The sequence below is a fragment of the Schistocerca serialis genome, chromosome 1, assembly GCF_023864345.2.
Source record: "Schistocerca serialis cubense isolate TAMUIC-IGC-003099 chromosome 1, iqSchSeri2.2, whole genome shotgun sequence".
NCBI lineage: Eukaryota > Metazoa > Arthropoda > Insecta > Orthoptera > Acrididae > Schistocerca > Schistocerca serialis.
Genome location: NC_064638.1, coordinates 499,034,052 through 499,046,768, shown reverse-complemented (window position 1 = coordinate 499,046,768; position 12,717 = coordinate 499,034,052). Strand labels below are relative to the sequence as shown.

At 41.6% G+C, this 12,717-nt stretch overlaps 1 protein-coding gene across 6 annotated transcripts in view; it reads right to left on the bottom strand.

Annotated features, from left to right (window-relative positions):
- Window positions 1-12,717, bottom strand: part of LOC126474003 (uncharacterized protein C15orf61) — a 65,068-nt gene that overhangs the window by 22,264 nt on the left and 30,087 nt on the right. Inside the window, exon 4 of one of the 6 annotated variants that reach the window (XM_050101436.1) lies at window positions 9,203-9,638. The exons of the other annotated variants lie outside the window; for them this stretch is intronic. Within the exon in view, the coding sequence (XP_049957393.1) occupies window positions 9,511-9,638 (128 nt within the window). The 3' untranslated portion in view covers window positions 9,203-9,510. Of the gene's footprint in view, window positions 1-9,202; window positions 9,639-12,717 lie in introns of those variants that run through there. 6 annotated transcript variants of the gene reach the window in all.

Sequence of the window (12,717 nt, the reverse complement as noted above, 5' to 3'; positions counted from 1 at the left end):
CACTTTAAAGAAATTTTCCAGCTTTAGTGGGTAAGATCATGTGCTACTGATTGTTACAATGTGTTTAATGGTCTGATGTTTATTGCCACAGTCACATTGGCAAGATGAAGCCTTTACCCTTTGGTGGAGGCTTTCTGCACAGATACCATGTCCTGTACAAATCTTGTTGACTGATTTCCAAGCAGGTCCTGGTAATTCTATGCTGGCTGGTCTCATGCCTGGTCTCACAAGAGTCTGACATTTCTCATGAGCATTATCATTCCACTTTTCTGACCACTTCTTACTTATGTTGAAATCCACTGCTTGTACAAATTGTGCCAATATAAAATGTGACTGCCTAGATTTGAATGGGCTTGTTTTAAGTGCAGGCACATCAGAGTGGATCGGGAGGTGAGAAATTTTAATTACTTTTTCGTATTCCTTGAGAAGGGCTTTGTCTTTGAAGTTAGGTGGCATGATACATCTTAGAGTTGGTAACCAATGAAGATGGGTAGATATGATACAACCTGCTATTGTCCTAGTTAGCTGAACATTGATTTTTCTCTCATGTGAACTATTAAGCCATCCTCAAGCACAGTAAATGAGTCCAAAGGAAGAACGTAGTAGTGGTGTAGCTCTTACACCCCAAGAGGAACCACTGAGCTTCTATATGATGTCATTGCACTGTTTTGCAGCAGTGTTTGCCATGTGTTTCTTGCATGACAAGGTTCTATAAAGAGCTCCTGCTACATATTTTGGGAAGTCTTTGTGATGGAGGACTTGACCATTAAAGGTGACATGTAGCTTTGCATTGGCCATTCTATTGTTAAGACGAAAGCAGCTAACTTTGGTGTTAATCTCCACTTTTCGAAGTACTCACGCATTCTACTTAGATCTGCAGATCTGCAGATCACCAGCTTCAAAACTTCTCTGTTGAGTGGCCAAAGCCAGATTGTTCACATAAATGAATTTCCTTGACTCTGTTTTAGGGCGATAAGATGTGTGTAAGCTGAACAGAACTGTTGCCAAAACTGAACCCTGTGGAAGACCGCTATAGGATAACATGTTGTTTATGAGCCTAATTATGGTTTGGCATTATATAACACTTGCGAATGTGTACAGGAGTCCATGTTTCTATACTGGATCCTAGGCAGCTGTATGATCAACAAAAGCCAATGGCTTTTAAGTCATTGTTGGAACCCAGCTTCTATGTGTGAAGTTAAGCTTGTGTTAGGTCTGAATCCTGCTTGTTCCAGGGGAGTAATTTCATGGGTCTTTGGACCAATTCCATTAGGGATGAGTCTTTCTAAGAACTTGTAGCAGCAGCTTAGGAGGGCTATAGGATGATAGCTAACAGCTTTACTCGCTGGTTTACTGGCCTTCAGTATAGCTACAGTTTTTGTGCTTGTGAAAGCTTTTGGAATGTTACCTGACAGCATAATATTGGTGAAGAAGCTCACAATCCATTTACAAGTCTTGTTTCCACAATTGATGAGGAACCCTAGGCATATCCCATAAAATCCTGGAGCTTTGCCTTTTTTCATTTCATTGAGTGCTGCATTGACCTCATATAAGGTGAAATTTATGGAATACTCTGATTTGTTGTGTGCTTTCTGCTTCAGGTTGCTGTGTTCTTTCTTGACCATTCTTGTAAATGGCTTCTTAAGACTTGCACTCTCCTTTCTTATTCCTACCATAGGCACCAAAAGTTAAATATAGCAAAAAACATACTACACAATTTTATTTTCCCTGACCTACTGACATGAGGACCAATCAGATACTTTATTTGTCACAGGCAAAATGTGTGTTAAATATACACAAAATGTTAATCACCGATTGATATGCTGTATTTAAAATCAGAAATTCTTATCTTCAGACACAAACACCGCTGTAACTTACAGGTACTACAGAGATTGCCCTGTAAGAACCACAAAACACTTCAACAATCAATAAATTTAAACTGTGTTGTAGGCATACCATATTTTTGATTGATTGTGCGATCAAATGAAAATTCTTATGTCCATAATATATTATATTTATTGTTGTGATGTTGGACTCAGAAAGTATGAAATCTTCCTATATATTGAAGCAGCACCACTCTTGTCCTGCTGCAGCTGACAGTTCTTGTAACAGAAGTGACAAAAAAAGTTCTGCCAACTGCAGCTAACAGAGGCATAATTGGACTGTACTAATTTTGATTTGCACCCAAGTATTAGATTATGTAGCGTGTCTGAATCGTGTGGAAAAGCTAGTTATCTAAGATTAGCATTATCAGGTTGTGCCACATAAAATGTATTTGACAATAAAGTTTCAATAACAATAAAATAGTAAATAAGAACTGTTTTTCTGTATTATTTACCCTATAAAACAATGACTTCACCATCATAAACGTTTACTGTGTGCACTGTAAAAATGGTGGAAGTGGGCTAGTGACAGTATCTGTATTATCAAATTTTTGCCAGCAAAATACAAACCAGATTACACAAAAAAAAGGTCATCAGAATTTTGTAGTGCAAGCTGTATATGTTTTGGACTGTTCCATTAAAATTCAGGAAACATACTAAAGGTCAATAACCTGCTCCAACAACATGTTGGTGCAGAGTCTTCTGGCTATCTTACTAGCAAAAGCACACTGAGCTCCTCTAAAAAGACCTCACTAGCATATATGTGATGTACAAGTAAGTCGCTGTGCAGGCATTGCTTTTGTGTGTGCACTTCTGCTTTAAGTCTGTACATTTCTCCACAGTAAAAAATCTTGCCTTATTCTTTACCTTTGTTCAGTAAAATCATACAAAAACATCAGTTATGCAGAGCTTGAAGTATCCCAATGACAGGATTTTGTGCATTATCAAACTGGAAACCACATTTCTCATTGATCAGGACCTCAGTTTCTAGTTGGACACATTATGGAATCTTGTTACTGTCCTTAATGTTCTTTATAACCAACATCACCTTAAAAAACAATAAAGGTCCAATAATGCACTGTCAGTATATTGCTACCCACATACTAATTTTCTAATCATGCAGTGGTGTTTCAAGCACAGCACGAGGATTCTCCTTTGACCATAATCGTGTGTCTTTTGTGTTAACATCACCAGAGAGGTGGAAGCATACCCCATCTGTGTAAACGGTGACATCAAGAATATCAATAGTGTTCCTCGCCCTGGCAGTACATCTACATATGGTACCGCCAGGACTGTAAGATTCGTATTCAGCACTGTCAGTGAGAAAATGAAATGAGAGTGCCTGCTTTGTGTGCCAGCAGTGCCCCTGGGTGAGTGGTTCTGGCAGCATGCTGCTGATGTGGCCTCGCTCTCTCTCACCTCTGCCATGTTCAGTGAAAGTCCTGCTGCTAAATAGGACAGACCAGTAATATTGCATTTTATTGGACTCAGCCTCGACTGCAGTTCTTCTGTTAATGTTCTCATCTGCCTGTGCGATTCTTGTGCTCTGTTCACCACCAATGTAATTTTGTGTGTTGGTTGTTGTCAGTAAAGAACTGTAGATACTACACTTTTTGGCAATGAGATTGTTTTATTTCTGCCCATGTTCCATGAGTACAATGGGCTCTGCATTGGATCAGTCGTTACAAAAACAGCAACAGCAGGGAGCAGCAAAATCAGTTTGAACAGCAACAACAGAAGCAGTTAGAATTGCTTTGTCAATTGGTTACAAATTTGCAAGGTGCCATGGGTCCCCTGCAACTGCGTTCTCCATGGTCGATTACTCCCCCAGCTATTCCACCATTCCGAGAAGCAAAAGTTTGCAGTGTTTTGGATAGTGGACCTGTTTTTGCAAACTTTTTTTCTCTTGTCTCAATTTGAGCCTCAAACCTTCATTTGGTTCAAAAACTTGCTCCGTTGAAGGTCCCTGCACCACAGTCATTTTCTGAAATGTGTGGGTTGCTCAGTGCTTATTACATTAAGTTAACTCATATTGTATCTTCATGCATGAAGTTTCACCAGGAACAAAAGAAACCAGGCCATGGGTAGCTGACATCTGCAGTTTAAGTAGAAAGTGTCGCTTTATTTGTGGGCAATGTAAGCAGTACTATGCTGACTCTCCGATACGTGACATCATTATCCGTTCCACTCTGGACAGAGAGGTACATCATGAGGCTTTGCATTAAGATGTTCTTACAGTTGAGGATTTCTGGCTATCACTCAGGTTTACAAACTGTCACAACTGCGATAATAATTTGAGGACACCTTGGACATAATGTAATGCAAAGGCATCATTTACCGACAGTCTCATCATGCTCATTTGGTTCATGCCATTCACTGTTGTCCTGTACACCCTTCCAATTCAGATTCCCCTTGTGTCCTGATTGTTTCCATGCACATGCCCATTGTCACTGCCTGCACCAGCAGGCACAGTGTATGGCTTGCCATAAACACAGCCTTGTGGCAGCTGTTTGCCATAGCTGCCCACACAATCAGGCCTCCAGTGTGGACACGGAGTTCACAGAGGTTCATTGAGTTACACCAGTGCACAGCTAGGAGCTCAGCATTCCCAATAAGATGTATAATAAACGGTTTCCAGGATGACAGGGGTCCTTGTGTCTCTCATCAACCTTGACGACACCTATCATTGCTTGGGTCACCCTGCTATGTCCTCCACAAATTATTATGTGGTCAATTACAGCAATCAACCAATTCCTTTTCAAGACCAGCTCATAACTGACATTGAGTATCAGCATGTCACAAGAGTGATCACGGTTTTGACCACTGGTAGTGCAAAATCGGAACACACTTTTGGTTCTGACACATTTACAGTTTTTGGGTTTCAAATTCAGGATGCTGTGCATAATATTCCAACTTCATTCCATTCCAGGTATTGGACGACCTCTGCCATGAGTTCAGGTCTCTGTTTCTTCTGGATTAGGTGCTGCAACAGATTATGATGCTCACATCATCCTTAAACCATTGTTTGTTCCCAAATTTTGTCATGTTCAGCCTATTCTTCTTTGCTCTGCGGCCAGCTGTCAAGGGTAAACTGTGAAAGTTACACAGCCTGGATTTTCTTGAACCCATTTCTTCCTGCCGGTGGGCTATGCCCTTGGTTGTTATTCATATGCCTACAGGCGTGCTTCATATGTCCAAGGATTTTAAGTCCACTGTTAAGGCTCAAATCAATTGTAGAGTGCTACCCTATCCCACATCCCAAAGAAATACTTGCAAAGCTGGCAGACAGTGAATGTCATCTGAAAATTGACTTGCAAAGGCATACCTGCAGTTTTGTCTGGATTCTGCCTTTAAACAGATTTTTATCATCAGCATTCCCTTTGCATTGAACCTTTATACATATCTCTCATTCGGCATCATGAGTGCAACTGTCATTTTCCAGAGATTTTTAGATCAGTTATGCAGGGTGTTCCATGCTTTACAAACCACCGTGATGGCATTATCATCACAGGTTCCTCACAGCAGAACATCTCACTAAGAGGCAGGTCTAAAGTACAATCCACATACAGAAAAATTTTTTTTTCAGACAGAAACAGAATATTTGGGCACCTCCTTCCAAAAGATGATGTCAAACCCACAGAACGCCTTGTGGTGGCTATTGAAAACCTACATAAACTGCGAAAGCTGAAGGAACTCCAGCTTTCTGGGTAATGTCACAGATTATTCACACTTTCTCCCCAACACAGGGGGTATCATCCATCCATTAAACAGTGAATGTAAAAAAGGTGATCATTTGATTAAGTTGGTGTGGACTGTGACTGAGTGTTTCAATGCACCAAGTTACTGCTCAAGTCATTGCTGTGGCATGGTACCTTTATATTGGGTAAGCAGCTTGTCCTGGCCACAGATGCCTCTCTGTATAGGATTGGGGCAGCTTTGTCTCACAGAAGTGCTGATAACTCTGAACAGCCTATCATGTACATATCCACAATGTTGGCAGCTGCTCAACACAATTATTCTCTGATACAGAAGGAAGCTTTGGCCATAATGTCTGCTCTTCATCTAATGAGTGATCATAACTTCTTGGCTCATTCACAGCTTCCCGACAGGACTGCAAAACAACTCCAAGATTGGGCCTTGTTTTTGAGTGAGTATCAAAAAAATGGTTCAAATGGCTCTGAGCGCTATGGGACTCAACATCTGTGGTCATAAGTCCCCTAGAACTTAGAACTAATTAAACCTAACTAACCTAAGGACATCACACACATCCATGCCCGAGGCAGGATTCGAACCTGCGACCGTAGCAGTCGCGCGGTTCCTGACTGAGCGCCTAGAACCGCTAGACCACCGCGGCCGGCAGAGTGAGTATCACCATGAGATTCATTACAGATATATCGTACAGCATGCTATTGTATACACATTGTCACACTTGCCCAAGGGACCCAACCCACCACAGAACAGCAGGCAGTACCACTACAAACTTTCCCTTCATGGCCCAAGTCTAGTCAACCATGTGGCCACATCCACATGGATTTTGGAGGCCTCTTCTGTAATTCTATGTCGTTGGAGGTGCTCAAGGAGCTGTTCAGTCATCTGTAAGTCATGCACATGCACTCCACGATGTCAAAAGCTACTACGTGGGCTCTCACCCAGGTTTTTGTAATCAGAGGGCTGCATCAGACCACCATCTCTAACAGTTGCCTATAGTTCACTTCAGCATTGTTTCATGATTTCTGTACCCACAATGGCATTTCCCCTCTCACATCTGTTCATCACCCGCAGTTGAATGTGGGGGGGGGGGGGTGCAGAGTGTATGGTGCACACCTTAACAAGTGGTTAAAAACTGCTTGGAGGATTTGGCCATGGGCCATCTACAGAACTGGTCATAACCCAGTAGAGATCCTCCATAGAAAACCGCCCCAGACACTGGTACACCTGTTCTGCCTTGTGCTTCAGTTCAAAGTGCATTCCTGACCACCATGATACATCCTTTATGACACTGTCTGGGCACACATGTTCTGCTGGCAGTATGGATAGGAGCTAGCAGCGGTGCAAGTCAAGTATAGCTAGCAAATGTTCACTGGGATTCTGGCAGCATGCTGCTCTCCCACCATCAGAATTAACAGCATCCTTGATGAGGCACTGACTGCAGCCACAGCAGCTTCCAGTGGGGAGTCCTCTTGCAAATGCCGTTCCACTCCAGGGGCTGGGCACCTGAAGGATGCCTCTGTTTGATGTTCTGCTGAGCAACAGCAAGGTCAAGATGCAGCAGCTGGCCATGTCGGATCCTCATCTACTGTCTGATGGCAGCTACCTGGGCGGCATCCTTCTGCAGGAGCATCAGGCAGCTCTTTCTCTACCATCACTGTTGCCACACCATGTCGGGTCATTCCCGCATGCGGCTTGCTATCGTCTGCACCACTTCTGGCCATATGCCCTATCAGGTTGTAGACAGCTGACAGTCGAGCCCCACAACAGTGTTGCCTCTTCAGACAGCAATGAGCCGAATAAGGTGAACCTCATCGCCCGACATATACTATCGCGGCGCTGTTGCCACTATCACCGGGTCACCTGGACAGACCTCATGGCCTCCTGGCCCATGCCAGCCTGTCTCCAGTGGTCCTGGTTGGCCCACCGCCTTTGTCCACCAGTTCCTGCAGCACTGGTCCCCTGGAGGAGAGCAGTGTGCTTATGCATGCCACATGATTACCGCAAAATTCATATTTGGCGTTGATGATGAGGAGACAAAATGAGAGCACTTGCTTCACTTGCTGATGGTGCAGCCTCTCTCATTTTCACCACAGCTGTATTAAGTGGAATTTCCACTTGCGGACTAGGACAGTTTCATAATATCTTATGATGAGAACTGCATGTTAGTGGACTCAACTGGACTACAATTCTTCTTTTAATGTTCTCATGAGCCTGTGTGATTCTGGCGCACTGCCATTGTATTTTTGTGCATTTTTTGTTGTCAATAAGGGACAGTAGATATTACATACTCAATAAAAGATTTAAACTATTTGCAGTAATGGATTTGCTTTTCATGATCCACATTTTCAATTCTCGCATCGCTGTCTCCTTACATGAAAAAAATTTCAATGTTTGCCTAAGCGCTTTATGCACAGTTGGAAGCCTGATATGTTTTTCTTGTGTCAAATTCTGCAATGATTTTGCTGAGCTCTGCTGCATGGAGTTAGAAGTATCCAACAACTTCTGTTTGTTTTGTTTAGGTGGTCTTCCAGCTCATTTGGCATCTAACACTGAGCCTGGCTTTTGAAATTTTTCAATAAGTCAATGAACCACATTATGATGAGGTACAGCTGTTCAGGTATTTGTCAGTAAATGACTCCTTGACTAAATCTTGTCAACACATGTTCGACAGGAAAAATATGTTCCTCCATTGAAAGCACCATAATTTAAAAACAGACTGAACATCTAAACACTACCCATTACATTCAATATCTTTCATCAGCTGAACCAAACAGTATGTAACAGTAGAAGTCATCAGAAAAAACAGTTGTACAACTTTGTTTCGAGTGCCAAACATAATCAAAATTAGTCTGTAGTCCAGTGCACAGCAACTTTCCGAAAACACTGTAGAAGAGCTCAGTCTTCTTTCACCAATATAACTTGAAAATGGCCAGAAGATTCTGTGCCAAAATAAAATGGCAACAAATTAACACCCATCAGTTCTCCCATAATTTCAAACTTTAAAATTTTGCCTTATGTCTGCTTTAGGTTACCTGATTCATGCATTTGGAGAGTTTCTATGCAACACCTCCGTGCATTCACTGGTTTGAGAATTTCAAGAACATGCTTAAAGTTACAATTTTCTTTCAGGGGCAAAAATCTTTTATACATTGAGAGCAATTGGGATAATATACCAGTAAGCCTGAGTGTGATATTTAGACTGTTTTCTACACCTCAGATATGCCTACACCTAACATACAAAAATACACAGGACAAAGCTTAAACAACTTACAGTCGATGACATAAATTATTTCCTTTGCTGTAAAGTGGCTCTGACAAAGGGCATCTACCTTCTGCCAAGCCAGCAATAATAAAAGTGAAGTTGCTAGGTGAGGAAATTGTATGTGTGTGTGTGTGTGGGGGGGCGGGGGGGGGGGGGGGGGGGTGAGGTGAGCAGGGAGGAGGAGGAGAGGCGGTGGGGGACCCGGCAACGATGTTGTGATAACACGAGATAGGCAATGATGTCGCGAATACACGAGGTATGACAATAATTTTTAAACATATCTAGTATCAATTTGAACATTATATTTATAGAAGTTCTTTTACTGTTGCACAAAATAAGGAAGCAATTAGTGTTTAAAATTATTTAATCTGGGTTAATAGTTACAATATTTGCAGACATCTTCTATACTGTGTAACCACCTGCCTACATATCTTCCCTCAGAATAACAGGTTTCAACAACTAAATGTAAATTCTGTTGCACTGCCACATTGTATACAAATAATTTTTCAACATATGTCAAAGGAATAAAGACCTTACAGAAGATAAGTCAGTCAGACATAATATAAGCAGAAATTGTAGTTCTACTATACAGTGTGAGGGGTAAGAGAGAGTAAAATTTTGATCTAACATTATGTTACATTTGTGAATAAACTTTTAGTATAATGATCCTTTGTCTTCCTTGTATAAGAAATAGATTTTTACATGACCTTTTGAAGTGTGCACAATTTCTATGTGTTTGATAAGAAGAGTAGCAGCTAAGCCATAAGCTAAGCAGGGTATACCTGAAAATAAGAAAACTGTATGAAACAAAATCAAGGTCTGGGAAGAAGAAGAAGAAGAAGAAGAAGAAGAGGAAGAGGAGGAGGAAGAAGAAGAAGAAGAAGAAGCGGAAGAAAACCTGATCCATTCCGTGACATCAGATCATTCTATCATTTAACGTGTTATTAGGAACCATTCTAGGAAGTGCACATATATTTCTATTGAAAGCAGAGCCTATGTATACTAAAATCATGCATCTTAAACTTACAAATTTATAAATTCCTTGGTAAAAGATGTAAGATTGATAACATCAATTGTTATTGTCTCTGTTCGTGTTACTCATAATTACTTCAGTACTATTACTTTTATTATTTGCCCACTTATATTTTGGGTTCTTACACGCTTCTACCAGTCCCCAGAATGGTCAGTACTTTGCAGACCATACTAACATTAACACACTAATAAGTCACTGTGGGAATTTTCAGAATTGGATATAACTGCCGCCACTGAACCTGAGCCAAGAGAGGGGTTTGAGTTTTTGGGTGGCTGGAAAGATGCCTCTGGATAGCCCTTGAATAGCTTAGCATATGGGGGTCCACATCAAACCCATCAATCATCAACACCATTTCAACAGCTGCTACCTTTTCCACACCAAGATGGCCTTTCCATACAGCCTAGCAACCCATTATCATCACATGTGCAGTGACTAGCTGTCATTCTCAAAATATATCAATGGTCTCACTGAGGTCTTCACAGACTGAAATTAACCTTTCCACCTTATCCAGAAATAGATCTCCAGAGTCTTGTCTCCTACCATGTAGCATTCCCCACATACCCACCACAAACAAGTGCCCCCCTAATGACTCTGTGCTACCCAGGACTGGATCAACTAAATTACATTCTCTGCCTGGGTTTTGGCTATCTCTTTAATGCACTGAGATGAGAAATATCCTCCCCACCCCTCCCAAAGCATCATTCTGCTGCCCGTCCAACACACATCTTTGTCTGTCCTCTTCCATCCCTACTCCCAACCTCTTGTCCCATGACTCATACAGCTGTAAAACACCTAGATGCAATACTGATCCCACTACAATGTACTCCAGTCCTGTCACAGACCTTTTGTACCTCATCAAAGACAGAGCCACTTTTGAGACCAGTCAACTTAACTGCAACCTGTGTGCAGTATTCTATGTGAGCATGACCGCTAACAAGCTGTCTATCTGCATGAGTGGCCACTGACTAACTTGGTCAAATGACAGTTGGATTACTCACTTGCCAAGCATTCCACATATATGGTGTGCTTAACTTTAATGCCGCTTCACAGGCTGTGCCATCTCTATTGTTCCAAAAATTCCAGATTTTCTGAATTGTGCAGATGGAAACTCTCCCTGCAACATATCATTTGTTTCTGTACCCCTCATGGCCTTAATCTTTGCTAGTCCTTGTTCTCCAGTTGCCTCAGCCCCCCTTCCCCTCTGCACAGTCCTCTATTCTGTTCCTGCACACTCTCACAGGGAATGCTACAGCGTCGTCTCCCACACCTAATCTGTGATCCCTCTCCTTTCCTTTTCCAATAAAATACCTCATCTATATCTATTATATCTATCTGTACCCTCACTGCCCACCCCAGTGGTGCCACAGCACCCTGTGGGGAGGGGGGTGGGGGGGTGGGGGGGGGGGGGGGGAAGGGTGTGGCCTGTGTTTCATCAACTGATGAAGGACATTGTCCTATAGCTAAAAAAATATCAAACAGTCTACTTTCACATGTGCCTGCCTGCTGTTCAGCACCTCCTGTATGTGGAAAGTAGTAACCTATCCTAATTTATATTGTGATTCCATCCTGTATTTCCCACTGTTTTTTTCCATAATATTTACTCCACTCTTTTTTACTTTTTTTATTGTCATCTTCCCCTATTTTTTTGGTTTTTCCACATCTCTTACTCTGGTTTCTTCTTGTTTCTCTTCCTCTTCATCCTTTTTTACTCCTCACTTTGTCCAACTGCCATTGGACTGAAACCAGCACACTGCTTATCAATATATCATCTTTAATCTACTCCCTCTGATATCTCCCCCTCTCCCTTCATCTTCAACCGTCCTTGCAAGAGATGGGTCCCTTTCAACCTTGGGTTTGAATTATCTGTCCCTCCATTCCAAACTCTTTCCTCCCTGAGATGGACACTAATAGTTCTGGGAGCTAGGAATAGTTTTATCTACTTTTACATGTTTCTATTGGCAGTATTTAAATCTGTCCTTTAATGCCATTTGCTAATCTCTGCAGTTTCTTTTATTCACACAGCTGCTATAAATTGGGCGGATGGAGCTTTTGTTTGAATTTCTTTATGTTATGAACTGTGTGTTGGTTACGTATAATTTCAGTATGGGAGCTAAATTTATAATACTCAAACTGTGAATTGGTAACAATATAAAAAAATGTCTAAAATAAACTAGAAATAAAGCAGTAAGTAACACAAAAAAGAACAACGTCAATTCATATTTTTGGAAAAATTGGACTATCCTTTTTGAAATTAATGAGAAGAATGAAGACAGTAAATGTAAGTGAAGTCAGGTAAAACATTTAAAATGTTCCAAGACACTTGCATGGGAACTTAAAAAAGCACGTTACACATGTCGCCCCATACTAAGACCATTGCGTAAAAGAGTGGGCCATTGGGAGAAGGAAGTACATCTTCTGGGTTTTCTGCAGACGCAGCTCTACTGCAGTACAAATAACTGGTGCATCGCAATGTAGCTGAAATGGTGCAACAGCTGGAAACATTCTCCATACTTGAAATATGCTGAAAAATATGATTCTTGTGGGGAAAACGTCTAAATTGCACATACATTCACCATGAAATTCTGGTGGTATATGGACCAAATGCAGTGTTGTGTCCAACCATACTGAAATTCTGCCAAGGCCGCACAGACATGGGTGGTGTTGGTCAAGAAGTCCAGATTTTGCATCATGCAATTTCCATTTGATAAGCTGAAGGAACATCTGTGAGGAAAGACATACACACCACACTTCCTGAATGGCTCTGTGACCAGGGAGTGTGATTTCTATTGTAGAGAAATTGGCAACTGGTAGAACATTGGGACCACTGT